Source organism: Anser brachyrhynchus, assembly GCF_964034855.1.
Source record: "Anser brachyrhynchus genome assembly, chromosome: 5".
Lineage (NCBI taxonomy): Eukaryota > Metazoa > Chordata > Aves > Anseriformes > Anatidae > Anser > Anser brachyrhynchus.
In genome coordinates this window covers 2,806,494-2,822,044 of record NC_137699.1, presented here as the reverse complement: position 1 = coordinate 2,822,044, position 15,551 = coordinate 2,806,494, and the positions used below count along the sequence as shown (strand labels likewise).

The window sequence follows — 15,551 nt, the reverse complement described above, 5'->3', positions numbered from 1 at the left end:
GCCCACAAGGAGTTCTGCACTGCTACAGCTGCACTAGTCCACATATGCTCAGCTGTTCACATCCACTTACCATCATACGTTACGTAAGGAACCTGGAATCCTTTGGCACTGTTCCCTTCGTTTGACTTGAACTGGATCCACAGCTTCTTAGACCTAGAAGTGAAAGCTATAGGGCGTTCGTAGGTTTGACAGGTTTCGTAGGTGGTCACTGAATTAGAGGAAGCTTTCAAAGAAAACACACAATAGGCAGTTATCTGACAATGCTTCACACTAATTAATATTTAGAAAATATGTTAAACTAGTACGACAAGAAATACATGCTCTTTTTTTCTAAAAAAAAAAAGGGAAAAACTCATGTGGCAGGCCATCAGTAGATGGCAGGACATCAATGACTGACTTTTCCGTCCCTGAATATTTTCCCTTGCTCTAAAAAACAGTCTACCGCTTGAAAGATGTGCTTATACTAGAAACTGAAGCTGTTTATTCAGACCAAACACCTATAGCGACTAGCAAGCATCCCTTCTTTCCTAATCCAGGCTAGCATTGCTTCACATAATTCATGACTAGTTAGCTAGAACCATCTATCCGTTCTTAAGAACATTTCTCTCAGAGTTCACTGACACATTATAGCCTTGCAACCTTGTTTCATCTGAGCAGCATTGCCAAACAGAATTTCTCAATTTGGCATTAAAAGAAATCACAACTCTTAAGCACAAGACAGCTGTGGTACATTTAGTTTTTACAAAGAGCAATATATATGAGAAGCCTGTGTTGAATATTGAGATAGAAACCATATGCCTCAGTAGGTATTTTACACTTACAGCTTTTTCGCATCACCAGGTAATCTCCACACTCATCTTCTATCGGTAGAAATATCTCAGGAACCACAATTAGAATACGGCGTTTTGGGGGTGGGTTAATATTCCAGGTACATTCAGCGTTTGCAGGATAGTCCCCAGGATAGTTTGGTGATTCAATATATCCAGTGTAATCTCCCAGTTCACCTCCACACTGCCTATCTAAAAAAGCAATATAATATACAGGACTATGCAAAGTGAGGGTATCCTTCAGCTCTTTCTACAGGCACTGTCAGAAATAGTACATGAGTGACAGGCACACAAACTTCTATTTGCATCTGAGGCAGGTACTTTGCCAGTTTCAATTCACATTGAATTGAAGCATGCCTGCTTCTGCCTTTATGGTTTAATCAATGTTAAGAAATAAAAATATAAATTATTCCCTGTTAACATAGCAGGTCAACCAAGCCATAGCCAAGTAGCAAAGCACTTGTAAAATGACATAAAAGTGGTCAAAGCAAGGATGCTCCACTTGCTTGTACCAGACAGGATGGGTTTTGTTTTTTTTGTGTGTGTTTTTTGTTGGTTTGTAAAAGTATCAGCTGAAGTCTAACTGGAGTCTGCTGTGTAATGCTCAAGTACCATGTCTGTAGCAACACAAATAGGGAGTACAGCAGGCCTTTTCCTTTCACAGATCAGCACACCAGCAGTTAGAGAGGGTGTGCCCCATGCAGGATTCTTTTCCTGCACTCCCCAACTCTGTGTGGCCACACGGGTCTAAGCACTACAGAATCCTAACAGCAGTGTGTGGGTGTGACATGCTCAGGGAGCAGAGTCTCTAAGAGAGACACATGCAGCTCCCAGAAACATGTTTAAATATATGCATGTAAGTGTATATATATCTATGTGTTTATACATGTCTGAGGTTCTTCTGAAGAGTTGCCTCTCTGCCTCCCTTTCTAATTTACCCTCAACTTCTCATACTACAGCTACCATAATCTAGAACAGCGGCTCTTTTTGTAATTGCCTCCTTCAGAGGTTGTTACTAAGAGCAAATGTTCACTAGATGTAGTAAAGTTTTGTGAACCAACTTCCATTCCTTTTATAGAAAAGAAAGAAATTAGGATGCTGAGAACATAAATTCGGTCTGTTATATCTTTGAAGAGAGGATTTAATAGCAAGACCAGAGTGACCAAGTACCAACAGGCACAATCATCACTTACCTTAAAAAGAATGATGAAACCAGTTTGCAGACATGGTCTCCCATGAACCTTAATAAGTCATGTGGGATGAGATGCAAGCGGGCAGTACACTGCCTTCTCTCCAAGCTCCCTGGAGCAAAGCTAAATTTTTCCCTCAAGGCCACTTGGAATATTAATGGCCCGGTCTTTTTATTTATAACAAACGATTGAAATGATCTTGCTATACTTACTTTTGCACTGTGTTACATTTGTGGACCCATCAAAATCTGTAGTGGTGTTTCCAGGGCACGAAATGCAGAAATTTTGTCCAAATTCAGGTTGGTATGTCCCAACTATACAGCGAATACACCGATGAGTTGTAGTATTATAAAAATGGCCAGGTGAACACTGAACTGGAGGGTATTTAAACAGGCAGCACAGTTTAAAAAAAAAAAGTGGCAGTAATATATTACAAAGTAATTTTATGCATTTCTATAGGACCTATTTTAATAACTGAAGTCTCATATTTTTAAACTACTAGAGCAGTAAAGCAGAGGTAAATGAACAGATTTTAATTTACATGGTCACTCTGTGCAAGTTCAAACATCCCAAATGCAGTAATGTAGAGCAGTTGTGTGGAAGCAGTAACAAAAGATATGGGAGACTGAGTATAACCAGCACGATTTTGAAAGCATGACACTGCGCAAAATAGTGTCTTACCAAATGGCCTAGCCACCAATATTTACATGTAAGATGAACAGCAAGTTCATCCTTTCTTCATTGCTAGCTTATGCTAAGCAGCACTTGCGTTGCAGCCACATGCCAGCGTACCACTGTGATCAGTTCACCAAAAGCAGAGGTTGAAAACTTTTGTCCTCTACAGCTGGCAGGTTGCATCAACAGTAGCGACTATACAGGTATCTTGCGTTCCTGTCTCATGATCACACTGTCTTACAACAGCAGGTCATGACTCGGGGTACAGCGATCTCCACCAGATCTCTCGCTACTTTATTTCATCGCGTCACTCAAATCATCACAAAACCTAGACATGTAACATATAACCCAGACCTGCAAGTACCTCCTGCATCACCAAAATGAGACCCCACTCTGATTTACAAATGCTTTTATAAACATAAAAGATTGTATGGGGGTTTTAGACATGAATTAGGGAAAAAGTCCTTCCTAGCAGACCTGCAACTCCTTATTCTTGTTCCCCAGAACACAGGTAGGAAGTTTTTCTTCATATACAGAATACATATACATATATACATATACAGAACACAGAACTCCAGACACCTTCCTTATGTCTCTAGTATAGTCTTTTCACTTGATTTTGCTTAGCTATCCTAAGACCATCATCATTTGTACTGATACCTAACAGAAAGCAGTCAAGAGCAAGAGCCATATATTACCTTTGCTCTCAACTCTATCCCCACGTTGTTTCTTTGTGCGACTAATGAAAATCTTTTCCTATTCCTCCTGCCTTGCTTGGCAACTTTACCATTCTCGGCTTGACTTCTAAATGATCTACTACGTTACCTTTCAAATGTAGTTTTCTATGTTGTACAGTCCCTTTTTTTCCCCCTATTCCTTTCAGTCTCTGCTTACTCCCAAATAAGTACTGTTGTTAAGATTTGTATTCAGCTAGCTCAGTCTGGAGTCCTTCCCTACATGCTCCACCCGCACCACCTAATCCAAACACTTCAGATACAAATTCCAAATTGTTCTTGCACCTGTGGTTTCAGATCTCATTTGGCCTCTTACACAACAAATCCCTGAACTATTCATTCCAGTTAACACAAAAATTCCTTGAATCTCAATTCTTATTTGAAAACTGAACCTTGTTTACAGACCTATTTTCATTTGTGTTAAGTGAAACAGAAATCAGTTCTTCTTATCTTGATCCAAGGTTTTTGACCATTTTTAGCACTGTAGCTTCACAAAATTAACTATGAAAGTATTAACTATTTGTGGATTCAGTGACTCTTTGCTGAAGAAATCTGTTAACTATCACGTTACTACCAGTAGTATTAATTCTTCAAGCATACTGCAAGATTTGTCTATTATGTTGCAATTCTCAATAATAGACATATTGACACGAGAGAGATCTCTTTATCCAAATCACTACCAAATGCTTGCATCATGATCTTATTTTTATCCCTTATTTCTACTTTATGACAATAGATTTTCTATTAACATTTTACTTTTTCTGCATGGTTATTTTGATATAAGTGATATTCTTTTATCCATGCTTTAATACATTGAGTAAACCCCTATACCGATTAACACTTCCTCTCTCTCCATTTGCACATACTTTATCAGTGTTTTCAAACACAGCTTCATAGCTCTTTCATTTTTTTTTCTTTTTAGATAACTAAAATGCTAACAAGAAATCTCTTCATTCTTAGAGGTCTCATCTCCCCTCCTGATTTTCACTTCTGTGAGGAAAACCTTGGGAGCTGATTGACCACAGATCTACTGCGGTCAAGTTTAGAGGACCATCTGAGGTACTGTACAGTTAAATCAAATGATGGCTTTTTACTTAGTTTTTAGGCATTCAATCCATTATGAACATGAATAAGCCATTGATTTTTTTTTGAGACTTTTTTTTCCCTTGTCATTCCTTTACATAGCTCTTCACAGATCAATCACTTCACTGAACATCTTCTATGCATCTCTCAGTCGCTCCTTAAGAATTATATAAAAATCAGTTAGAAAAAGACTTGAGGCTTTATTGAGCTTCCTTGCAGCTGGGCCAGGCCAGCCAACTATTACACCCCTAGAAGGAGACCCTGGGAAGGAAAACCACCCTTAGAACACCACACTTGTAGCAGCAGCAGTAGCTTTTCCCTCAGAGCATTACAGTTCATCATATCTTGATCTTACCTTTGGTCTCGCAGTCCTGAAACAAGGATGCACTGGTGTGTCTTGTCATTAGTCCTCCTCCACAGGGAAAGCAGGATACTCGACCAGCTTCAGGCTGGTATGTTCCAAGGGGACATGGTAGACAGGGTTTAAAGCCATCAGGGGAATAATCACCTGGTGAGCACTGATCTAGAGGAAGAAGAACACACTTGCTTCAACATGTACATTATATGTGAAGATATGTTAACAAGCCTGCACAGGACCCAAAACCCCATGGTGCAAATGATTTCCTCTTTATTTGGGAAGCGTGGGCCAGGATTTCAGAATTGAATGCAAACAACAGATAGAACTCAATAAATACACTTCACTCTGTAAACATGAAATAGGTACTGATAACCTCTGGTGCTGGTGAGCTCTTCTGTGGACTGGAATGGATTTCACACTTTATTGCAAGGATGCACTGGACACTAAGCCTGTCAAGTACTCTCTGGTAATCTGTACAGAGTGGTAATGTAGTGATTAGCTCCTCTTTCTAGCTAAGTATCTCTTGCCCCCTCCCCCCCCCCAACAAACAAACAAAGTACTGAAATTAAGCCATCAAAAGTGTACTTCCAAAATTCTAAAAGTATTTTAATCTTAGTAATTGGTGAATCATCATACTTCATAGCCATTAATGTTACTGAATTGGCCTAAGACCTCAATCACAAGGAATTGTGCAAACTCAATAAACATTAAGCATATCTCAAAGACCTTTAAAGCAGAAATATTCTTGCCATTTCTCCAGTCCCCAATCTTGGATAATGATTATCTGTGCGCTAGATTACTGTGTTCTGTATGGTGCATGGATAGCATTAACTCAATCAGATTGGTTTTACTTGAGCACACCCTAATATTAACTAAAAAACCCAAGGGTATTTATGGATATCTGAAAAAATATCTGTTTTTCAAACCATTCACAAAAGAACTAATTTCAGTGCCGGTATTTAATAATTACCCTGCTCTAGAAGGCACAAAATAGTGTTGCAGTTGTTCAGCTGCACTGAAAAATTCTGTCCTTTTAAAGACCTGTTACGATAATAAACTGTTAGTTTTAGTTTATAGCTCCAATAAATCACCCAGTGAATAGCTGTTTTGTTAGGAAGTTAAATTGGCCTTGGCTTCATTTCAGGATATATGACTAACAACAAGCAGGGTATTAACTACCGGTCATGATCAATGATGAAGAATTTTGTTTACTGCTGATTTCACTGAGTGGAATAGTGAGTGTTCCTCCTCCACTTAAAAATAAAATACGGCTGAATTAAGCAATGTTCTGTAGCTTATCAATGAAAGCTAGTGAGGAATGAGACCATCTTAGCTCTTGATTCTAACTTTTTCCACCACACATCACTTTTGCTTTCATAAGTACACACATTCGTTTGCTCCCAAGCTTTTCAAGTCTTTCTTCATTTTATAAACATTTCTACAGAACACTCATCTCTGTACTGTTTGTGCAACTTGACAAACATGAACGAATTAAGGCTTTCACTGTAACAATCCTAGTAAAGTAAGGAAAGACTATTTACAATTCTGCATCAAGGAAACACAATCAGGGTTAGTAAAGGTGATTCTGAGAGGTGGCTACCTATTTCAGGAACCTAGAAGCAACAAAAAGATCAGCGCAAATCTCCTTCCCCGCAAAAGAACTATGGTCAATCCATCCTCTAAGTGGCCTCACTAGGGGCTGTCTGCCCTCTGCTCTGCTCACTTAACCTTTTTCCCCATAATTTTCATCACCATTATGTGAAAATGTTACATTTGAGAATCTATGCCATCAGATCTCTCGACAACTTTACCATCTGCATCTCACTTGCCTTGAAAGCTCATGTTGTAAAATTGAAAAGCTCCCTGTGGAATAAAATTGAAGTGATCTAAATATTTCAGAATTATTTTGCAAAAACTGCAATTTTTGGAAATTTGCATCAAGTAGACAAGCACTAGAAGTTCTCCTTGAACATCACTGAGACACTGAACATGGGGCATCTTTTCAGGCATTGTGCAACTGAACTCTAACAGCAAGAGAAAGAAGGGGCAGAAGCATTGGATGGTTTGTTTCTGTGCCTTATCTCCACATTGAGACACACTGTGAGCTCCAGCTAATTTTTGGTTTCCAGGATTCTGAGGACTGGGGCAAGAGTCACAAGTTATTTGTCCTTCCTCATCCTGGTAAGTTCCATTAGGGCATAAAACACAGCTTTCTCGTTCCCCATCATAGTATGATCCCACACTGCAGCTAACTAGCAACAAGAAAAAATATCGGGTCACTAAGATTTTGAGTTTGTGGGCTCAAAGTCAAATTAGATGGTCAAGCAGCTGAACTGTCTCAAGTACAAGGTGATACAAGGACTACATCTGCATAAGCATTACAGATGACCAAGTGTCAGAATTGCAATTTGGCAGTTTCTGTGGCACAAAGAAGGCTGACATTTCATTTCAGTTTTGTTGGTGTTAACCTGAGGTCCATTAAGCAGCACAGGAGCTAAACTTCAACTGCTTCCCTGCTATCTTTTACCTGCACAGGGTGCCCCTGTGATGCACTGTGGCAGTTCAGCAGGAACTGTATCTGTGACTGTGACAGTGCCCACAAAGAAACACAGGAACAAGGCAGTGAAAGGCAGAACTGCATAAAGTCAGCCTGAGCCAAAATAAAATGTTTCTGATTGACCTGTACAGATCAATTCAAGAATTTAATTTTGATTTTCCTAAAAGGTGGCAACTCCCAAAAAAAAACAGCAAAAGAAAAAGAAAAGTCCAGCTAAGGTTTCCCACCAACACTGTAATGGGGTATCCAAAACCAACTTTAATAAGCTTTGTACAGTTGTGGCCTACAGTTGTAAACTAGCTTGGAGAGAGAAAAGCCCAGTAGTTAAAGATTAAGGGGAGGAAAGGACAGGCTGGTCCAATGTGGAAACAAAGCCATGTGATGTCTACCTGTCTCTTTCAGTAGGAATTACTGCTTAAAAGTAAGAATCTGTGTTCAGGCAACAGCAGCCTGCAGGAGGCAAACCAGACTAGCAGAGGAGTCCAAGTGGACAAGCAATTGGCCTGTGTGTCCATGGGCTTTTGGTTCATAGGATACAGATTTAGTTGTTTATGGTCTAAGAAATATGTTGGTTTCTTTTACATGACTACATCACGAAGCTTTTCTAAGCAGCACAATTTGAGCCAACAACACGTTCCCTGTAAACTGCTCCCAGTTCTTCTCCAGAGAGAAGTTCCAAACACAGACCACTCATCTATAATCCCAACTCAAGCACAGAGCAGGGGTAATGAGGAAAGCACGTTTAAAAGCTCACAGCACCCACCAGGACCCAGTTTATCATAACAAACAGACCTGGTGTTAGGCTTAATTACAGTACCAATAGGCTTAATTATAGTACCATTAATTATAGGGACAGCGTAAACACACAAATCATCCCACAGAAATCCATAGGATTGTGCATGAAATTAGGATGACACAAATGAACCCTCTCAGAAAACAAAACAACAGCTACAACATAATAAAAACAGAACAAACTCTGTGTTTGTTCAAACACCAACAACAAAATCTGAAGAGTTCAAACTTCTCCTGTCACAGCATTTGGTTAAGTGAAACTAAAAATGTTTATGGGCCTCATTTCAAAAAACTAGAAACTGAACGGTCCTTTCTGACACACGGGAAATACCCACTCAAAAGAAGATCTGAAGATTTGCAAATAATGACATTAAATCAGAATTCCACTGGCTGTCTTGGCTCTTTTTTCAGAAACCTGATTGTTTTTCTCCAAATGAACAAAAGAACCAATTGCCTCTAGCAGACTTGATTTCTGCTGCCACTGTCTTTGTTTGTCTTCAATGCCCATTAAAAAAAAAAGTCTTGAATCTTATGCAGCTGTTTTAGAAAAAGAGAGGAAAAAAAGTGAAAGCTTTTCTGATGCAAAAACAAGAAAAGAAAAGAAAAAGGGGGCACAGGGAACAAGGATTAACAGTTACAAAGACACTTAAAGGCTCTTCCTCTCTTTTCAACACAGTAGCCTTTGAGTATTTGCTCCTCTAGACAAATCCTGTAGTATCAGAGTGGCTAAGAAGGTGAACGTTATAAAGGAGGTCAAGATCCACCATTTTACCATTTTCTTAAGATTCACGCCTTGACTTTATAAGGATAATGACCAACAACTCATGCAAGTCAATTCTGAAGCAGCGTCCTTTAAGTTATTGTAATTTAACAGTTCACGCACTTAGGTTACATGAGATTGTTACACATATTAAGGATTTGTGTCTTAAATCCATGGCTGCAAGCACAGTATCATACAGATAGCACTCTCTCCCATTTGATAATTTATTTCTTCTTGTCAGTTTTATAAAAACAAAAAATGTGACTTAAAGTTCTCTGTTGTGTGGAAATACAACTAATTGTTAGAACTGCAAAGCCAGGAAGCATTTCGATTTTCTGTTTCAGTATGTTTTTATGTACTTTCGTAATGCCCGTATCATACCATATCTAAACTTTAATAAGACTATTTTGTATGAAATATTTATATTCTATTTGCATCCTCTAAACTAAGGGGATAACTACTGAGCTATTAAATGCATCAACACCTCTCACACAAGGTAAAACTGCTCAGCATTTACATCAGAGCAGTACCTATACTAGTGCTGCTCTCCTGTTTACTGTTCTCGTGATAGCTCCATGAGTGGATGAATCCATTTGTAACTCTGCAGCAAGGGCACGCTCATATGTCTTTTGTATACAGCAAGTTCAGAGAACGTTATTTCTGTTTGCCTCTCTTCATGTATTAAAATATTCATGTATCTAACACAAAAAATACCAAACAGAGCAAGGTGTACTTTCAGCTCCTTGAGGCATGATCAACATATGACAGCGTTTTAAGTGATGGAAAGGCACAGATAACTTGCTTGTTGCTTCTCCCTTAGTGGAAAATGCCTGTGGGCAAAGGGCCCCCATAGATATCTATTTCTTCTCTTTCAACATGTATGTTAGTAGTAAAGCAGATTTTGAAAAGGAATTGTCAGTATTTAAACAGTTGGTCTTTGGCTGTTATACCTGTCCCAAGTCTAGCTCATACTGGAGAATGAATACCTGTAGACAAGATCAATGAATGAAATTGCATTCTCCCCAGTATAAATCTTCCCCGCTCAAAGTAGCATGTAGCTTTTCCAGCATCCTCACATGGCCCTACCTTGAAGCATCATCATTCAAAATATGCATATTTTTTAAGATAAGATTTACTTCAGTGTGGAAAGATCATACGCCTGCTATAAGAATCCAGAATTCTCTGGAAAGGTTGATGAAGTTTCCATTTTGCTACATGCATTTCCTGTGATATACATTAATAGAGACCTACTGCAGGCTGCTCCATGGAAGTCATTCTCAGGACAATGAAACAACGTGAGCCAATACTAAATATAATTACTCATTGGCACAGAGCTCACACACCACAAGGTAGACAAATACAACATTTGGACCTCAAAGGCATCAGAAAAATTCATACACAACTTTACGTTAAACAGCAAACTTGAAATAAAATACACCACTGCTTGGAATCCACTGTGAATTCCTTTTTACTATCAACAAATGCTTAAAAAACAGCAGACACACATGCAACCATTCAGCCTATGAAGGATGATGAACTGCCTTGGAAATCATGCCTAATCTGTTCCTGGTGCCATCTTTTATTCAGCAGTGTGTCCCACTGTAGGCACTAGGATTTAAAGCGGGGAAATCAGGAAAAGTACTGCTTCACCAAAAGTGCAAGCCAAATGCAGTTTAGCTTCCTGCTTCAATTTCAGGCCAGTTGCTTATGATAAAAGCTGTCAGAGCACATGCAAGACTTCTTTTACACTGCTAAAATACAACTAATGTTTCAGACAGTGCTGTAACAGTAGAAGTCCACCACAGAAAGAGAGCCTGTCCAAGACTGTCTGAATCAATAAAACTATACCTAACCTAGCAAAATTCCAAGTATTTTGCTTTAAAAAACATACTTGAAAAAAGTGAACTAAAACCTGCACTTCACTTACTATCTGCATCACTGAAGATTTGTAAGTTCTTAGACTTACTTTTTCCCCCTCACTGTTTTCTGCTCCTCTCGTCAGACTGAGCAAAATCCTTTTGCCAAAGTTCTCTGCCTGTCCTGAGACCACATCCACCAGCTGCACTGAGTCCATCTGCTGACCTGGAATATCTTGCTATGGAGTCACTTTCTCACCAGAATCATTAGCACGTCTAGATAAACAAGGCCACACCTGTCCAGAAGTTTTCAGCAGCTCTGCAAAACAATCAGATCAAAACAAAACGAAAAAATCCTGTTCTTCCACACACATCCCTGAGCTAGCTTCTTCCTCTTCTTCCACACTGTTCCCACTCCGTTCTCTTCTCCCCAGTCTATTTCTTAGCTCCTTCTGACTAGCAGTCAGAGCAACAGCAGCAGCCACCTAGTGCTGCCTTTACCATACACACTGGGACAATCAGTTTTTCTAAGGAAATGAGGCGTAGGTAATAGTGCTGCTTCTATGTGTACTTTTATGTGCCCTCAGCAACCAGTGAACTTTCTGTCCAGCTTCCAGCAATTTGACAAAGGATGTAGAGAAGTTTTAAAGGTATTAAGTTTCTGTAAGTTTAATGCAAACAAGTGAGGAACGTTAAAGTGGAGGAGAAAGATGTTAGCATCCATGCAAGTAAAAGGTGTGGTGGAAGTTCCATCCTGTTTGGTCAGAGCAAACCTGCACTAGGATATAGTCTTAATACTTCAGCTAAAAAAATTAAGCTTCATTTGGCAATTACACCTTTTCAGCCATAAGCAAATTGAACCACAAGGCATGATACCCACTGGCTATCATAGCTTACTAGATCCACTGCTCCCACTAGTACTTGTTAAGATGTTTAGGGTCAACTGTGGCACCAATCTCAGCAAAAGAAGAATGTGGACTTTCACAAGTTCCTCTTCAAAACAGTTCTCTTCATATGCTCAGTGTCTCTGATCGCTTCTGCCATAGACAGGCTATTTGTGCTGACCTTACAGTTTTCCAGGCATTCTCCAAAAGCTCTCTTTCTCTCTGAACTACACAAAAATGCCACATAAGCTGTTCATTTGTAATAAGAAAATAAATTTGCTCTGTGGCTACCTAAAAATATTTTTTGTCATTTTCTTGTTGGTCCTTTTCCTAATTGCCACTCACATTAGTTGATGATGAAAGCAAATGGACCCAGAGAAAAATTTGTCTCCTTTACCTGTACTATTTTTTAGCTTACTCATTGCTGTTTTTTCAGAAAAAAAATACAAATGGGCTTGAAAGCATATTGTGCTCTGTACAATGGACTGAGAGAACATTTTTCAGACGATTCCTCCAGCAGCAGATACAACAGTTTGAAAATATCAGTGTAAACACAGCTTGATGAAGTCTCTGAAGTTTTGCAGACTTATTATGCTACAAAAAAAAAAAAAAATCAAAACTTACAGCTTTTTCTGACAGAATTCCTGAGTAATTCCTTATGCCTGCTTGCTCGCACAGATGTTTTAAACACTAATTCATTTTTCTGTTCTATGAATCCAAGTTTCTAGAGTTAGCAAAACAAAATTTGAAAATCTATTCTAAATCTGAATGGGTTGCTGCTGGAAGACATACTAATTCAACCTGACAAGCATTTTAGAGGCTTGCCGATTCACAAAACCACTTACATGCTACATACCCTGTGCAGCCTGAATTAGCTGTCACGGTTGTTAGGTCCCCGTTAAGATAACATCTGACCCTTCTCCTTAACTTTTGTGATTTAGAAGCATTTATTGTGGGCTGCACTATGGTGGTGCCCTTTAGTACCACAATAATTAAGATTTTTCTCTGTACTGGCCTAGAAAATCCCTTTTCTCCATGAAGTTAGAACTTTATCATGAAGACTCAGAGCTCAATCAGTAAAGAGAATTGTGGCCGTATCAAATTCTGCTCAGCTTTTTATTTGGAACAAGCAAGATAAGAAACATTCATAAGTTCAGAAGCACAGTGTTAGACTAGATATTAAATGCGGTGTTCTATAAATAACACTGGTGATGTCAAGGCAGTGATGTCTGATGCTAACACCCCAAGTTTTCTGCCTTTGTGTTTACTGTAGACTTTGTGTCATCCATATCAAAGTGCTTACTGAGCCCTTATTCTACTCTATAATACAGCAATTGCCAACAATACATAGAGAGAGGCACATATCAGTAGCACAAACAGTTAACTCAATTACATCACACACAGCCCTCCTCTCTCCTGGAGAAGCTTCCCATGATCCTCTCCCTACTCACCAGACCTGAGCAAAACCAACACATGTGATGGTTTGTTCCTAATTTACATTTACTTACCACATCTGTTACCCACATGCATCTGTCCTACACCACATGACTGCTGTGGCTCTGACAGCTTGAGAGATTTTCTGGCCACTTCGTGGTCCATGCCAGAGACACGAACACGGAATTGGTCCCTGTTGACTGTCTTCCGTAAAGTTCGAATGGTTTTACGAAATCTCTTTTCAGTCTTCTTTCGTGCACAGCGCACATCACATGTATCTGAAAAGTACCAAGGGTGAAATCTGCTATTAGTGACCATACACAAAAGTCTACCCAATGCAAAATGTCAGTGCCAATCACTGAGAAAGTAACTTCTTTGAACAAGTCTGAAATCCTTAAGGACAACACCATCAGGCTTCAAGAAAATTAATCAGACCAGGAGACTTTAATCCATGGACAGCTCTTTAATCTTAGAAACTTTTCCCATCTCTCAACTCTTTTTGAGGCAGAAAACTTTCAAAACAGGAGATACTTTTTATTATAATTTTGCATAAATGAAGAAGTGAAAAAAACAGAAAAAAGCAAACTGTAAGAAGCTTCAAATCGCACCTTGGATTATTTTCCAACCAACCTGTCACCTCCTTTTGGTTTGTTTCAAGTTCAAAGTCCACAGTGATAAAAATCTCTCTAGTCGCTGGCAGTCTACTGACGGCTCCATGAACTTTCTTGCCGGAGCTGCATGTTAGGTTTACATAGTGGAATCTCTCCGTTAGTGAATTATGTCTCTCTGTATGAACAAAATTGAAGGAAGCAAAAGCTTGGCCAGCTACGTTATTAGATATTCACTAGTATTCAGTGCATATTTTGTCACAAAAACTTCAAGGGGAGCAAGTGATTCACTCCACTTGCGAGTAAACAAATAGTTTGCCCAGTTTCTCAGCTGGTGTACCGTCGCATAGAATCGTGATTCCAGTGCACCTATGGACGTACTTTTAGGTGAAAACTCTACAGCTGCAATGGGTCAGAGGCATGATTTGCTGCTAGATTAGAGCTTGGCTGCAGTGCTCAGCCTGCTTTCCCTGGATTTTGCTAGCTGCCACTGAATTGCTTCTGCACTATGCAAAGCATCTTAAAACCACGATGCTGCCTGCACCAGACAGACCACCTGAGGGAAAAAAATTCTGCATTCATACAAACCATGTTAAAAACATGTTAGCTTATAAGGGTGTTTAAATTAAGTCATGGCTGCATCTAAAGGACATTTGGAGGCCATTTTCAGAGTTTCAATGAGGAAACAATATTTATTTGGAAAACAAACAAACAAACAAAAACACAACAAAGATCCAGAATAAGCTCTGGTTTTGGATCATAGACTCTTCAGAGTATCTAGCGTAGTTTATCACTGTTACTCTTCTAAGGACAAACAAACTGACATGCTGATTCATAGTATTATTTAGTAACTTTGTTTTTTCAAGTATATTCCTCATTTTCTGCTAACTTTGTAAATTCTCAGACTATACTTCCTGTCTTGGAACAGACGGAAGAGCTGACCTCACCATCTGGGGCTGCTGAAGTATAAGAGGAAGACAACAGAAAAGAGGAATAACCCTTCAGCAACAGAGTCATCATAAGAGGCCCAGAGCTTCTTCACTGAGGCATCAGACAGTAAGCAGCAGGGAAGAAATGAATGAAGAGAAAGAAGGGAGAGAGAGAGAGAGAGAGAGAGAGAGAGAGAGAGAGAGAGAAAGAAAGAATTGAAAAGAACAAAAAGATGTTTGATTTTACTGAGAATTTACTGGCAGTCATACAAAAAAATAAAAATAAAAAGGAGAAGGACCTTCACAGAAAACTCTGAAGTTGTCACAGGGAAGTCCTGTCACCTGAAGCAGGTACTACAAAAACCATGGCTGGGAAGGAGTATGATTCATGAGGCTAATACGGAGAAGGAAGTCTGCAGCTCTCTAAGCTTTATTTATGGTACACTTCAAATCAGGAAAGCACTTTATAACCCCTGAGCTATGGCTCTAACCTGCTTACCTGCATTTTTATATTCATACCTGGTATCATCTGTTCCAGACCTTCTTGAAACATCTCAGTCTTTTTCAAACTACAATTTCCTTCATTTAATTTAAAGGTTACGCTTATCTTGATGGCTGAAGTATCTTCAGGAAGAAACAATGAAATGTTATGTTAAAAAAGGAGTAGAAAATTTGGATTACCCTAATATGACATCACGATGATGTTATCAAAAAAAGTGTATATATAAAGTGAAAAGTGGTCATCACAGAAGACCTGAAGAGATGCCAGCTTCCTGATGCTGTGAAGCTAGTTCACAATTGGAATGAGAACAAAGTGTGATAGATTTCAAATATGGACAGAGATCAAATCCAGATGTGCTTCTG

The 15,551-nt window shown here is 39.1% G+C and overlaps 1 protein-coding gene across 8 annotated transcripts in view; it reads right to left on the bottom strand.

Annotated features, from left to right (window-relative positions):
- SCUBE2 (signal peptide, CUB domain and EGF like domain containing 2) overlaps positions 1–15,551 on the bottom strand; it is a 43,088-nt gene that overhangs the window by 6,075 nt on the left and 21,462 nt on the right. For 4 of the 8 annotated variants that reach the window (XM_080593340.1, XM_080593342.1, XM_080593343.1 and 1 more), the window contains 7 exons: positions 15,207–15,311; positions 13,781–13,966; positions 13,225–13,428; positions 4,865–5,032; positions 2,230–2,391; positions 822–1,019; positions 71–223 (listed from right to left, as the gene is read on the bottom strand). In XM_080593340.1, the coding sequence (XP_080449466.1) occupies positions 71–223; positions 822–1,019; positions 2,230–2,391; positions 4,865–5,032; positions 13,225–13,428; positions 13,781–13,966; positions 15,207–15,311 (1,176 nt within the window). Of the gene's footprint in view, positions 1–70; positions 224–821; positions 1,020–2,229; positions 2,392–4,864; positions 5,033–5,437; positions 7,120–13,224; positions 13,429–13,780; positions 13,967–15,206; positions 15,312–15,551 lie in introns of those variants that run through there. The other 4 variants (XM_080593347.1, XM_080593341.1, XM_080593345.1 and 1 more) reach the window with 4 other exon arrangements.